The 14,676-nt window shown below is 39.9% G+C and overlaps 2 protein-coding genes across 16 annotated transcripts in view; one reads left to right on the forward strand and one right to left on the reverse strand.

Moving 5' to 3' along the window:
• The window catches only part of arvcfb (ARVCF delta catenin family member b), a 137,811-nt gene extending 137,142 nt beyond the window's left edge, over positions 1-669 (reverse strand). For 5 of the 13 annotated variants that reach the window (XM_029162755.3, XM_029162751.3, XM_029162756.2 and 2 more), the window contains exon 1: positions 342-669. The gene's annotated coding sequence lies outside the window, so the exon portion shown is untranslated. The remainder of the gene's footprint in view (positions 1-341) is intronic. The other 8 variants (XM_055512145.1, XM_029162753.2, XM_029162752.2 and 5 more) reach the window with 2 other exon arrangements.
• A 776-nt stretch (positions 670-1,445) lies between these two features.
• Positions 1,446-14,278, forward strand: tango2 (transport and golgi organization 2 homolog (Drosophila)). Of its 3 annotated transcripts, none has more exons than XM_055511930.1 (9): positions 1,446-1,610; positions 2,456-2,565; positions 5,626-5,714; positions 7,077-7,196; positions 7,439-7,556; positions 12,008-12,075; positions 12,272-12,425; positions 12,661-12,871; positions 13,165-14,278. In XM_055511930.1, the coding sequence occupies exons 2-8, from the start codon at positions 2,510-2,512 to the stop codon at positions 12,869-12,871; spliced, it is 816 nt and encodes a 271-aa protein (XP_055367905.1). In that variant the 5' UTR covers positions 1,446-1,610; positions 2,456-2,509; the 3' UTR covers positions 13,165-14,278. The 3 variants fall into 3 exon arrangements, with proteins under 3 accessions (XP_055367905.1, XP_029018597.1, XP_029018600.1); XM_029162764.3 differs by having other exon boundaries at positions 1,450-1,610; positions 12,661-12,765; XM_029162767.3 differs by having other exon boundaries at positions 1,450-1,610; positions 12,275-12,425; positions 12,661-12,765.
• Positions 14,279-14,676: the final 398 nt, after the last annotated feature.

Genomic DNA, 14,676 nt, shown 5'->3' on the forward strand with positions numbered 1-14,676 from the left:
ATCTAACAGCGGTAAATATACTTCTGGCTGTTGTATAATGGCACGAAGACGAAGCTACTATTAAACAAAAGCTACATACGTGATAGCTACATTAATACAGCGGCTACGTGGATTCTAAGCGTAGTCTAGGACTCTCAGCACCTGCTCACTCATTTGTAAAAACCTCGACTGTCCATTTCTTTCCAAGTCAGTTTACATTATTGTACCATTAGTGTTCCTTTTTTATTGTCACACCCTCCTCATCCTTCTCCTCCTGAGTTGTGGTGGCACTGACTTAAACTTGCTGTTGCAAGATAATAACAATGCGGGTGCGCATGAACGCAAAGAAGTGATGTTTTTACCTTTTCATCGCTGTTCTTCAAAGCGAAGAGACTCCCCGGGGAGAGCAGTAGTCCGAGCTTCGGCTAAAAACGGTAGCTAGGAACGCAACTTGGCTGCTGCGGAGATAGCCTACTACTGTTACTACCTCCCGAAAATCTGATTGTAGTTGTCAGGTTGCTGCTCGCGCGTGCCCTGCGCGTCACGTGCCGTTTGGCAAAAAAATAAAAATAAAAGCGCAAGAACAAAGCAACCTTATTAAAAAGTTACTCTATGCGCTTGAAGCGACTGTTATTAATAATTGGGAATAAGTGCAGTAGCTATGCAACGCAAAGCAGCCTTTATCCCCCTCATCCACGATAATGCTGAATACGTTGGGTCACATATGTCTCCGCCCCTTCACAGCCCTTATTGGAGGAAAATTGTGATTGATTTATTTGTTAAAATATTAATTAGGTAATTAACTATGTTCTCTACCTTTTACTTAATTATTTGCTACAGCCTAAAATACAGGAAGGCGCTAGATGAGTTATGTGTCGAGTACAGTTTATTTTAAAATTTAGTCTAACGCTTAACGTTTTTTTTAATTATTGTTATTATTCACTGGTACAAAAGGAAACCAGCACAAACAGAAATATGTCTACTTTTTTGATGTAATAGTAAACGTTGTTTATTAAGAATTCTAGTGATTTATATTTGTTTACTTATATTTATGAGTCGCATGTCGTGTAGGCGGTTGTACTGTTGTACTGTACTGTACATAAACAATACTTAAACTTGCTTTGCTTGCTCGTGAAATATAAATATAAATTTGCCATTTTCTAAGCCAAGCAATGATCTATACTTTACGAAATAATATACTTGTACGAAATAATGCTTTTATTTTGAATGTAGGTACAAAACCGGAAATGTCGTTATGTCTTAACAGTAAGCTTGGTGGTTCCTCGTTCCAGTGACTGTAAACAGGCCAATCAGAGCGCAGTACAGGTTCTTGTTGGTTGTGCACTCGTTTTCTTTACTTTGAGTTCCAGGATGGGCGGGGTTTACCAAAAGACCAAATTGTGGCACTCAACACCCGCAGTAGCCGCTTATGGGACAGGTTTTAAGCCAAATCGAAGTCACTCTACTAGAGCACTTCCTTTTACTTGTCAACAGCGAGGGTAAAGGGGCAGCGAGTAGGAGCAATACAACCCTCTACAGCAGCAAACAGTACCGAAGGCAGGCGTTGAACAATTAGTGAAACAAATCATATTCATAATTTCATGTGTCGCGCATGAAATTAGTTGACATAGGTACCTCAATTTTTATGTCTTATCGTCAGCGTTGGGTTATTGATCATACACTGCTAATATTAGCTATTTGATTATAATAAGGAACTAAGTTATGATTAAGTAACTGCGTTGGTAGAGGTAAAACTTATTTATGTATTTGTTTTAAATGTGTATCCTGTCTACTGTTTACTAGTCAAGGCAGCTACTAGCAGCACAACTACTTTAAATATAGTAGATGGTCTGCTTCGTTAGCTCAATTTCACGGGCTGTATCGACTAGCTTAAGTCATTAGCAGCTTTCTACAGTGCTACTGAATTTGTAACGCTGTGTTAAGCGACATGTAAAATATGCAGTTAAAGTAAGTGTCTAAAGTTAGCTTGGCAGTGTCAGCCTGCCTAGCTCAGAATTGGAGGACACGACGATTAATGGCTAAGTCTCTGAACATTTGTTGCTTCATTATTACTGTTACTTAATTTATAATAATTATAAAGATAATATGACACTCACATTTGGCATTTTAAATTACCGTGTTATCAGGTGTATACACAGAACGTACACTGAATTGTATGTGTGTTTGCTCTGTGGCTACGTTTACCTAATGAGTATTACAATAATTACAGTAGTCTAGCTAAGTATATTTGTTTATGTTAAAGATAAGGGCCAGACTTTTAAGCTGTTTTGCTTCTAGATTTATGTGCTGTGTGAACACAAACTATTTTTCTCCGTCATCGTTTCGCAGTCGATGTCTCCATCACATCACCACAGTGTTCCCCTTCAGTGATCCAGCTTTTCAAACTGCATGCCACTAGCCCTTTTGTGTCTCTCACTTTTTTGTTTGTTTGTTTGTTTCTTCTCTTTCTTTTTAGATCTGAGTAATCTCTGAAGGCAGATGTGGATGGAGTAAAACCCCCACTACACCCATGTGTATAATTTTTTTCAAGTTTGATCCCCGACCAGTATCCAAAAATGCCTACAGGTGAGCAGTTCAAATGCTACGCTTAAGAGACTGGGATTAAGCTGCCTTTCCAAACCTATAGCTCCAGCTGGGTCTTGGAACAAGCATCTTGAGGACATTTCATAAAAATAAGCTAAATCGAGTTATGTTTCGATATCCCTGATATCACAATGGCAACAATGATGTTCACTATTTCATCTTGTTGTGTGACCCTCGGAGCTTGAAAAAGAAGTTCAAGCAAAGTTTATTTTGCAGTGTTTATACATAAATGTATATGCTTTTAATGAGTCCAGTCTTCTCTGGCACATGTAGCAATGTCTACACTCACTGAAATTAATCCCATACAACTTTATTGCCCCAATTTATTAGTGCAAAAAAGTCAATATTTGCAAAACAATGTAATATCTCAGGTTTTCCATTCAGTGAGAAATGTTAATGTTGCTTAAGTGACAGCACAGATCAGTCCATTACAAGCAGTGCTACCTTTCATTACAGCTGATTATTATCCTCAGAGCGTGAGAGTAAGGCCTCCACCTGAACATAGTTCATCAGTGTCCTTCCCTCCAGGAGTCTGACCCCTCGTAAAGAACTGTGTTGTGTTCTGAGTACTGACTCAGACCAGAACCTGGGGAAAGGTGAATGTTCTGTCGTAGGGTGGTCACATCAGTGCAATACATGGTCTGTTAGCTGCAGAAGCTGCTGTTGTGCTGCAGTGGTGTGTAGGGATGTGGAACATACTTCAGCTAAACTGGGCTAAAAGCAAGATTAGAGTTTCATTAAGTACAATTAATAAACTCTCACAGCACAAAAGGCAGAAAAATAGCTGCAGGGGTTAAATGGGTCTATGTTCAGCACAAATGACTCAGTGATTGCCCACATGCTGACATTTCTGTATTTTGAAGCTCAATCAACCCAACTACAGCTATAAAATGATTTTTTGACCTGTACAGTAATTAATAGCACTTCCTTCAGGCTAGTCATTGTGATCTAAATATGCTTCACTAGCACTATACTTCACTGCACAGAGAAGTATAAAAGGTTTTCCATTCAACAAAGTAAGCAAGAAGAAGAATTTTAGTGTGGCCAAACCTTCAAAGGTCAATTCTCTAGGGGGCGGAAAATGGTAATTGGGCATATATGCCAATTAGATTATAATATGTTTATCCACAGTGATAGTGTGACTCTAGGCAAACCAGTGAGTGGGTCGTTCATTGCTGAGTTTACAACCCTAAAAGTTCTTTATAGACATTTACAGTGTCTAGAAAAATCAAAGACCAGAACACTGGCTGGATTGGACTTACCACTTACTTACCAAATATATTCATGGTACCAGTGGATGAATCCTGTTGTCCTTACTTAGCTTTAGTTTAGTTTAAAGCTTCAAATCCCACAGTTTATGTTTCTACAGTCAATTTCATGGAATTCTAAGTATGAAGGAAATATTTGGCAAGATGAAAGGACCCTGACACCTTTCTGCTTCTAACTATCCTTTCCTCAGCAGCGTGCTGGCTGTAACCGGCTCTAAGCTACTCTCATGCATTTTTTTCTCTCAGGATTCAATAGCAGCTGCTCTCTCTTATGTAGCATCATTAGTGTTAGCTTTGTTTTCAGGAGCAGCGGTGGCTCACACAGTGCCATGGGAACAGGATACCATTAGCCTTAGATGCAGTGAGGTCGACCTCTATTAGGTCATTTTGGTTTATCTGTTAGCTCTTAAGCAACATCTATGGTCCTATTCTGGAAGATTAATGGGTGTGCTGTTGCCAGACTTGGGGGAAGCCTACTGCTGCTGCAGTGGTCAATACATTTCATTTTCTCACTTTCTACATTGTGGGTTGTATATTTTTAAATGCTAACACGTTATTTATGTGAAATGCTATCTCATGCTTACAAAAAGTCGCACAATGTACTATAGACGGCTCATCTCTTAATCATCTCATCCATCCTGGTCAACCGGGTGGGTGAGCTTAATTAGCTGAGCCTGTATGTTGTCACGTCACTAGTAGCTAATGGCCTATTTAGGGAGGATTTACAGTTGTGAATATTGCTGCAAAATTGTCTCCAGTCATCTGTGAGTAAAGCCATGTGGAGACTAATGGGTGCTGTTGGGGTGAAAATATAGCTTTTATTTGTTCATGTCCATAAACACTACAACACTAATAATTACTGCCACCCTCAATACAATGCAAGTTCAAAAGAAGGGTGTGTTTAACTGCTGTTCACCCTCGATCTCTACACATCTAAAATTTATAACACTCTTATTTTGGAAACTTGAATTCATACTGATTTTCATGTTGTAATATCATAATATTAGTGTTGACCGTGTTTACTGTGGCTTTGTTATCCATCACTATCATTGATTAGATTTTTCATGCACTAAACTGAATGCTGCCATTGAAACACCAAAAGCTTCGGTGCTACACTGACACAGCTCGAGAATCAAGTGAACCCAAGTTCTTTCACTTTACTTTCTCTGCCGTAAGATTAGTTTTCTGTAACTTTTTTATTGGCTCATCCCCTTTTCCATCTTCTTTTTGATCCCTTTACCTCTGGTTATCATCAAAAGGACATCCTCCTCCTTCTAACCTTGACCTTTTGTATCCTCTTATCCTGCTCAATCACTGTGTGAAATATATGTCTCTAGAGGATTTGAAGACTGCTGGACACATCTCAGGCTTTTATTACATCTGTGCCTTGCAAACGGAATTAGTGGCAGACAGTCTACCAACTCATTTGTATAATGACCAGCTGTCTAAATCATGAGTAGGACAAAGACCCACTGTTAGGAACAGTGTTGAAAGGATGATGGATTACTGCACATTTAGGAATTACAGCCAAGTGCTAACCTGAAAACTGGTAACAAATTTTTAGAAAGACTTACCTGTACATTTGAAGAGTGTGCAAACCAAACCGTCAAAAAATCTACTTCAAAAACATCACCAGGGTGCAAACATAGACATAAGGGGAACTACCTTATCTGCTTTGAGGCCACTGATGGCCTTGGTTCACATCAAGAGTGAATAAACAAGAGTCGCTGTGTGAAAGGAAAGCAAAAGATTGTTACTCTTGTTTTCTCCACAGGCTGATTTTGGCTGCAAACAGAGATGAGCTGTATAACAGGCCATCTAAAGCTGCAGACTTCTGGGGAACCAACAGTGACATCCTCAGTGGTGAGTTGGTATCAATACTTTCCACATGTATAAGGAAAATAAAAAAACTTCAAGTCAATATGCAGTTTGCCGTTGTAGTTTAGACCTTGTCAGTCAAATGTATAAAACATTGCAGACATAATATAGTAATAGTAATTAATAGTATTAGTAATTGTAAAGTCACAAAGTATTCAATACAGTTGAATATGCTTTCATTACTAGGTGCAATGTGAGGAGTCAGGGAGGTGCAGTGGTTAGCACTCTTGCCTCACAGCAAGTCCAAAGACATGCACTTAGGTTGATTGTAGACTCTAAATTGCCCGTGCGTGCGTGCCAATAGGTGGTTTGCTGGTCTATATCTGTGTCCTTGTGATGGACAGGCGACCTGTCCAGGGTGAACCCCGCCTCTCGGGGGGACAGCAGGGATAGACTCCAGCATGCTCGCGACCCTTTCGAGGACAATGTGGTAGAAGATGAATGAGTGATGAGATTTACTGTGTGGAAATGAGGTTCATTTGGAGCTTTTAAGTAGTATTTTATTTAAGATTTTATTCAAGGGTAAACAATGATCAAAGATAAATGTGTCTCCTTCACCTCTCGATCTCATTCTCCGCCTCCCCATCACAAGACATTCCTGTCTGCAATAAACTGTATTTAATTGACTGATGTCTCATAGACATTACAGAATTACTAAACAGGGGAAATCAATTACCCTGTCTTTTCTGCTAAAGAAGGAAACACATAGATAACCTTGTTGTTCATCACTCTCCTCTACCCTACGTAATAGAGGGGTCAGGACTCCAGTAGTGGGCCTTAAATTGATGGCTTCTTTTATGCAGTGGAACAGAAATAAATGGCTGTGCCTTATCTGTGAAAGCTGGGGGTAGGGCCCTGAGGGACATATAGCATGACAAGACAGGAAGTAAGCTACAGTATATTTCCCAGTGGGACCAGGGTGGCTTTCTATCCACTCCCAAAGGCATACCAGCATGGAGCTCTTTTGATCACTGTCAGTGTAATTGGAGCTATCTTTATTGAGCACCAGGAAGTGAAGTAGACTAATAGCCCCCCCCCCCCCCCCCCCCCCCTTTTTGTTGTGTCAAAGGAAGATAAACATGGAGAAAGAACAAATTTTATTAATGGGTTACTTTAATTGTATTACTATCCAACATGGTAATCCAATAATAAGGCAGGCTTTATTTATATTCACATGTGACTTTACAATAGTCAATTCTGTTGTCCTTGCAACAACATCATCAAGACAGGACAGGCTCCATATTTAATAGCAGCATTAGTAACTTGACTAGATACCAGCAGTAGCACTTAGTTTTCATACAGTGTACATTATATTTAATAAAATGGTTTTATTTTTCTGTTAAACAGGCTTGGACCTGGAATGTGGTAAGGAAGGAGGGTCATGGCTGGGCATCAGCAAGCGAGGCAAGCTGGGCGCGCTCACCAATTACATGGAAGGACGTCCCAACCCTGATGCACAAGGAAGAGGTGGGAACTGCTGAGTGTAATATCAATCAGACTGAATAGTCTCCCATACTTGACACTTATTGCATCTCTCACATGTGCCCAGTACATTTGAGTGTAATCATGCATGTAACTGTCATCTACCATTTAACATCATAAGGCATGATGTTCCATTTTGCACTACATTTTAAATGTTCTCTGTTTATTGATGACAAGAAGGTTGGTTTACTGACACAACCATTCGGTCTTATCGTTGTCTTCTGCAGGGTTTCTAGTGTCTAACTACCTTGTAGACAAGGACCTAGACAGCTATGCCTACCTGAAGAAGGTGTCAGCAGACGGCCACCTGTACAATGGCTTCAACCTCATCACAGCAGAGTTCAAGTGAGTAATAAAATTCATCCTGACTTCTATGAAGGATCAGTAAGAACACTGGAATCATAAGATGTGTTAACGTCAGAATGTTCACGGTGACATTTGGCTGTAAATGTAGTCTTGCAGTTTCAAGTACCAGCTACTGTATATCCTCAACTTGATACAAGATAAAATGTATTGTAGGGAGGTAAATCGTAGAGCAACGGAAGCCTGTCAGAAAGGTTCTTTATTGCACTGTGTGGGTGTCATGAAGTGACTTGTTATGGTCTGTACATCAGAGACCATGACAGAATCTTGCACAATGAAGGATTCAAACTCTGAGATTTTGAAACTTGTTGAAAATGGTTTGTAACTCCCATCCTCCGATTTCTGGCCTTTTCTTACCTTGGAATAAAACCACAAAGGTGGCGTCTTCATCTCGGGAGTGCTAAGCCTGCAGAACTGAAAAGAAATCTCCGACACTGAGCCGTAGAGGAGCCAGCATTAAAATTCTAAAAGAAGACCTGTTTATATGTCAGGTTTTCAGACAAAAGAAATCTAGACAGCATTAAACAGATTGAGTTTTTTTTCTCTTTTCACGCTCCACTAACCTGGCTCAGCCGAATTTGGTGAGCTGGTAAAGAGGGAGAGAAATCAAAGTGGCGTCAGTGAACACCAAGATAGCTGTCATGGATGGAAGCCCCTGTAGACAATTGGCATGGAAACGGGTCTTGGTTTCTGCCATTGAGAGGTTGGGGGTTCAGCTGCCATACACACACCCTTTCCAAACTGTATCCCTGGCAGGGGAGAAAGTAAAACTAGGTTTTCCACTGGAGAACGATTTTATGATCTTTGTATCCTGGTAACATGGCCTCAAGTATGATCTCCTCTCAAGAGGGATTTACAGTACAGTGTCTGCACATTCCTTATGCTACATTTTTAAGATAGCTTTAAGTGCGTATTTTATTACTCAGTGACCCCGTAATCCCTAATAAGATTAGGCATTACTTATAAGTGCATTTTGTTTTCATATGTAATTTCACAAGGAGGGTGCTTGGCTGGTGTTGCTGCAGTGGAAAGTTTCACATATTCAGTGAATGGTAGGAGCAAGGTTAGTGCTATGGTTGAGTATTGTTAGTGTGGGTAACCAGCTGTGCTAACATTTGCAACTTGTCTTTCTGGGCAGAAATGACAAAAATTGCTCAGTTTCGGGGCTTTGAAGATCAGTACATGTTTTTTGTCATAAATACTCATCTGTGGGAGCCACGTTGCCCGGATGTTTTCATAAACACTACCCTTTTTTACCAGACAGTTTGTTTTTCACTGAAGTGCATCCAGCATCACAGAGGAAATAAATCGTCTCTTTACAAATCAGTCGCCACATCTGGTGGATAGGAAAAAGCACTGTGTTACAACTACAGGATTTTTCATTCGTCTGTAACGGGAGACATGGTTTATGATAAGTTTGGGATTCAGGGCAAGCTGTGCACAACGTTGTTAGACATTCTCTGTCTAGTGCACTCAAGTTTGTGTGAGGTTTAATCAGGATAAACCTTATATATTTATTCCACAACCCAGACACATTGAATAATTTGGGTGTGATTTATTTATCATTTATTTATGTTTATGTGATGCCTGTACATGGTTAAACAGGCATACAGGTAAATAACAGGTCGTCATGGAAGTAATTTAGTCAGTGGCAGTTATGCAGTGGAGCTAATGCCATATATATTTAAATTCTGATCTCAAATATTCTCTGTATGCTCCTCTCAGGACCCCATTTTCAGTCGTTTGTCTGGCTCTCCTACAGCTCTGTTCTTTGAACCTACTTTATGTCACTGTCACTTTAAAGTCAATGCCCAGAGATGATCCATTTTAATATTTCTCCTCTGATGTTTTCTTGCAAAGAAGTGCCTTCTTTAATGCACTTTCAGTCAAGCAGAGTGTGGCTGATTTTATGAAAAACATCATTCAGACAGTGGTTGAATTTTATGGCCCGAAACCATGTGCTGTAATTCTTGGCAGAAATGTGAAACAGCGATATAACAGAAACACACATTCCAGAGTATCAGCGTGGATGAACTCCCACCATTGTAAAGTCAAACTGTTATGACTGTTTGCTTTTTCTACCCTCTTGTAGGATCACCTAGTGTACTCGGTAAACACACTTCCTTTGAGTACAATAAAAAATTTTGTCCTGCAAAGACTGAGCAGTAGAGCAAATAGCTTGAATATAGCATGCATAGTCTGTAGAATGAATCCAGATGTACAAACATGGCTACAAATCTGTAAATATTGTGGATTTTGGCTTTCGAGTTGTTAGCAGGGGGTCCTGGTTTAATACAGAGGAGATTTGAATTCCACTAGATTTATCCTGCAATGAAAGTCTGAGTTTGTGAGGATATGTTTAAGTCGGCGCTGATAAGATTTTATTACAAAGTTACACTGTAGTTTTCTATTGTTCATAAAGTACGGGGTTACTTGCATATCATAACTATAACTTTTATCATAACTTAAACCAACATTCCAAGCTAACATGCAGACAGTGAGTATGTGCATAATAGCTGAAGGGGTATCATTAGATTGTTTTGAGAAAGTTGGACAAATTCAATTTCTTTATATTTTTTTCATCCCACGCCTCAAACGTCTGCAATGTGTGTCTGTGACTGTGAGTGCATAGGGGAATAGACGCTGTTCTCCAAACATGCCCATCTAGCGTCTCAGCTAATAATGCTGCAAGCTCATCCAACCATCTCCAGGCAACTACACCACCGCTGGCAATGTGCAGACTGCTCCACAGCCTCGGTATAGAGGACTCTTCATTAGACCATCTCCCCGCCAGCATACTGATTACCTCTCTGTCTGAGCTCTGAAGCAGCCTGTTTTTGACTCTTCCCTGCTCATTCTCTCAGTATCCAGTGGTGGTGACCCCCTACTGTTCCCCCATCTCTGCCTAAAACAGCCCTACGCACACCTGATGGCTCTAAATATTCCAGCCAGTTTGAAATAACAGAAATAGAGCCATCTCAGTGCAAAAACCTCCACTTGCTACCACCATGGTCAGGTTCATGCATAGACACAAGGGCTTTCAGGTATTTTAGTACAGGTCACAATACCAAGATCAGAAAATGTGTGATGCAGCACTACTGACAAGTAGAAACTTGACAGATTCATCTTGTCCCATTAAGCATATATGAACATGCATGTACTGTATGGCCAGTGACCATTACCACAAGTCCCCATCAGTCCGTTCGGCTGTGTTCATAATAACCATAAGAAGGATTTTGTCCTTCCTCAAGATGTAGTGTCAGTGTACCACTTCTTTCTTTTCAGGATTTAACTTCAGCTGCTTTGACACACATTGTTCTGGTTTTAAAAAACTGTCTGCCAATGAAATTTACACAAGACCACTAAGCTCTTGTGCAAATGAAAAAGAATGACTTCTGCACCGAGGCAAACTGTGACCAAGCCTGTTGGTCTCAAATCATGTGAATCACACACACACACACGCGCGCGCTCCACACAGAAAGGCACCCTGTCCGCCCCGGACCGGGTGTGAGGCGACAGTGCTGTCCACTGCAGCACCGTGCCGCCCGCATTAAAAGCCAATAGTAAAATTAGCTGATATTCCCGTTTGATAATTATCAAAACAGTTATCAGTTAGCATTCTCCAGTTAATAGTTAATCAACTTGTTAACTCATTTGTTATATATTATATAGTACATTACATTTTCTTTTACAGTTTTAAAACTGTCAAATACATTCTGCTGCAAAGCAACAGGACCAGCCGAATATTCTACTCTTTCATGCCAATTCTTGGCTGGAAAACTTTCCAAGTTAGATTTTGAAGCAGTCTTGCAGCACATTTTAGATTGACTGATGCCACTGGTATAGCTGTCATGAAGTTGACATCAAAAAATTAATTTCCCTTCTGGTTCAAAGGATTTGGTCACAAAGCTGTCAGCGATGCCCTTGATGTCAAGCAGATTTTTCAGACTGAATAAAGTCTCTCTAACTGAGGGCTTTGTAAAGAGATCTAGCACCGTTACTGGTGTAGTTGTGGTAGTCAGTGGCGTCTGCAACACTAATGTGTATGGTCTCAATGTTACTTTGATAATGTAAGATAAGATGGGCATAAATGGAGCATTTAACTGTGGTGTTTGGTGTTTTACTACTTGATTCGCGTCAGATTAACTATTCAAAGTCAAAGTGACAAAGTGGTTGAATTTTCATTTGGCATAACTGCAGTGGGAATCATTCATTAAATGACACTATGGTGCACTGATATTTCCTTTTTTCCTCAGCCTCTGTTTCGCCTTATGACTACTGAAGTAACTGTTTGAACATAATCTTTGCAGTTAGGGGGTTTATTTAGAAGAGAACATACACATCTGACCTTTGACACAGGTTTTATAATTGGTCTTAAAGACATTAAATCATCACTAAATGCACTCTTTATTTTTTTACTGTGTCCTATGTAGAGCCAAACAAGATATTGTGTGTTACTATGGAAACAGAGGCAGCCCTGAACCCATCCATCTAAAACCAGGTCTGTGTTTCTAACATGGTTGCTGTAGAAACCATTCATTTCATATTTACCTCTCGCCTATGGCCCATTTATGTTAATCTAACATTTTCGCCTTGGTAATACCCTGATTGTCTATTCACTAAATAAGGTATCGGGGGGTCACTAACAGAACTCACGAGTGTATATGTTTGTTTGTATGTTTTGTGTTCTCCCCCAGCAGGAATCTATGGGTTGAGCAATTCACTGCTGGATACTCCATGGAAAAAACTGTTGCAAGGCAAGCGTCACTTCACAAGTGTTGTGAACAATCAGTCGTTGTCCAGTGAGGGACTGGTGCAAGAGCTGCTCAACATCCTTAATAATGAGGAGCTGTAAGTGATCAGAAACCAGCTGTTTGTCTCATGGCTGTAGATTACAAAAGTGCCAAAGCTTGTTTTTTTTCTTACTGTAGCTATAATCAGAAACAGATTTTAGTGGAATGTGAGTTTGGTAAAGCCTTCCAGACACATTGTACATGTACAGGTTTTAAATGTTGACTTTATGGACAATGTAACACACCAGTCTGAATCTAAATTGTCCTAACGATGTGCATTGTGTGTTAAACAGGAACGTGCCTGACCCAGTTCAGGAGAGCCAGGGTGATGGTTATAGCAAACCCTTAATGCAAGCTCTGTCGGCTGTGTGTGTTCGTTCACCTCATTATGGCACAAGGTCAGTGCTATATCGCTTATCCACTGTCTTGCTTTGTTTGTCCCCACCTAAAGCGAGTGACAGAGCAGTGTTGGGCTGGAGGATCACACACGACCGAGAGCTCTAGGTACAATGAAATGAAAGGAATCGTCTGTTCTGTGAAGCCACGGTAGATTATTGTATACAGAGACTGTCTCATAGCCAAAAGGTCAGAGGGCTGTCGTTGCCACAGCCATCAAAGTGTCATGTAACAAGTCACTGTCTGTGACTGCAGAGTCTGCTCAATCTTGATATGGCTGTGTGGATAAATTCCTCATCTGTCTTTTAGGTGATCTTCTTCCCATACGTGATTTTATGAGCAAATTCATGTTTCATGTGAACATGGCTCCTTATGTTGTCATCTGCTTTTCACTTTTCCAGGACCAATACAATAATCTTGATAGACTCAGAAGACAACGTGATCTTTACAGAGCGCACCATGCTCAACTGTGACACAACCCAATGGAGCACCAATACTTTCCAGTTCAAACTGCAGGGGTGACGACGGGATGGTGGGAACCGACTCTGTGCCTTTCTGCATCACCTTCTCTTCCATCACTCTCTTGCAGCGCTCACAGCAGCTATGTGAACATAAGCACTTTTTCGCGAGCTAGTCTGCTGCCTTTTATCTCATTTTAGTTTAAATGCATCTTTTGAATCAATTAAAACATTGCCAAAGAACATTTTTAATTTAGTTACCCCAAACATTTAACCTACATAGTACGATTGGCTCGCTTAAAGAAGACTGGATTAAAGCTGTAAACTTTCTTTGAACCGTACAGTAATTTTCAGACTCCAACTTGAATTATTGTTCTTTACCAGCAGCAATTAAAACAGAGAACGTGTTACTCTGACTAAAGCTGATAGTAACACACACACTGATCATACTGATATTGATTCATGACCATGCGGTGTGCAGCAGGAATCATGTTCAGTAAAATTTAGCAACTTCCCTCACAGTACAATAGCATGGGTTACATCATCAAGGTAAAAAAATATATTGATTGCATTTATATTTGATTTGCCATGTACATATAATACATACTATTGTTAACCAGACATACTGCAAAGATGACAGCCTTTTTACTGGCCTCTGGCTTATGCAACTTTCAGATGAGGTGACATTTTACACATAGATTATATGGCAAGCTGGATTTTACTTCTATGAAAAAATAGATCCATCTTTAAATACTGTTCTGACATGTCTCACCAAGAGATGTACAGTTTCAACTAATAAACGTAATTATAGATTATTTTGCTTGATTCTTTAATTGTCCTGGATGTTTAAAATCTACGAGTGTGAGAGGAAGAGAATAAAGTTCAAGGACATCTGACAAAGAAGTAAAACCTAAATGCCTTTTTTTGTACATCTTCATTTCTTTCTTGTCTTTATTAACTTACATGTACTTTATGCCCTCGCAGCAAAAAAAACTTTGCCAATTGTTTACGTGACATAAAAAATGTCTCCTGCTGACCAATAAAAAGTGGAAGTGTGGTTGCTGCAAATGATATTAGTGTTCTTATGAATCCCCAACTACCTTAACCCAATCTTCAATCTGTGGCCTACTACTCTAAGTAAATAGTGACCTCAGCTGGCAGGTTAGAATGTTGCAATCGACCAAACGTGGAAACGAACGCTTTTGTGCTGGTGTTTTAACCAGTCTGATTATCTTTGGACTTCGACTTCACTTCTTATGACTGTCTGTGTGGACAAACCAGCATTTGTGTTTCTCTTGGAAAATAGCACAGGAATCTGAGCTCATAGTTCGAAAGGAGACATAGAGTCCATCATTCTTCTGATGAGTCTGTTCTAATGGGTGCAGTAAGTTTTGTAAACACCTAGTTTGTTCTGCACTTTGAAGCAGATAGTTTATTCTTAAAGTTACTGTGTAA

The sequence above is a fragment of the Betta splendens genome, chromosome 9 (genome assembly GCF_900634795.4).
Source record: "Betta splendens chromosome 9, fBetSpl5.4, whole genome shotgun sequence".
In the NCBI taxonomy this organism is placed as follows: domain Eukaryota; kingdom Metazoa; phylum Chordata; class Actinopteri; order Anabantiformes; family Osphronemidae; genus Betta; species Betta splendens.

What these genes read in the sequence shown, in the direction of transcription:
- tango2 (XM_029162764.3), top strand. Translation starts at nt 2,510, where the DNA reads ATGTGTATAATTTTTTTCAAGTTTGATCCCCGACCAGTATCCAAAAAT. An exon ending in CAACAGTGACATCCTCAGTG is followed by an intron (nt 5,715 to 7,076) that starts GTGAGTTGGTAT and finishes TCTGTTAAACAG; the next exon opens with GCTTGGACCTGGAATGTGGT. An exon ending in ACCCATCCATCTAAAACCAG is followed by an intron (nt 12,076 to 12,271) that starts GTCTGTGTTTCT and finishes GTTCTCCCCCAG; the next exon opens with CAGGAATCTATGGGTTGAGC.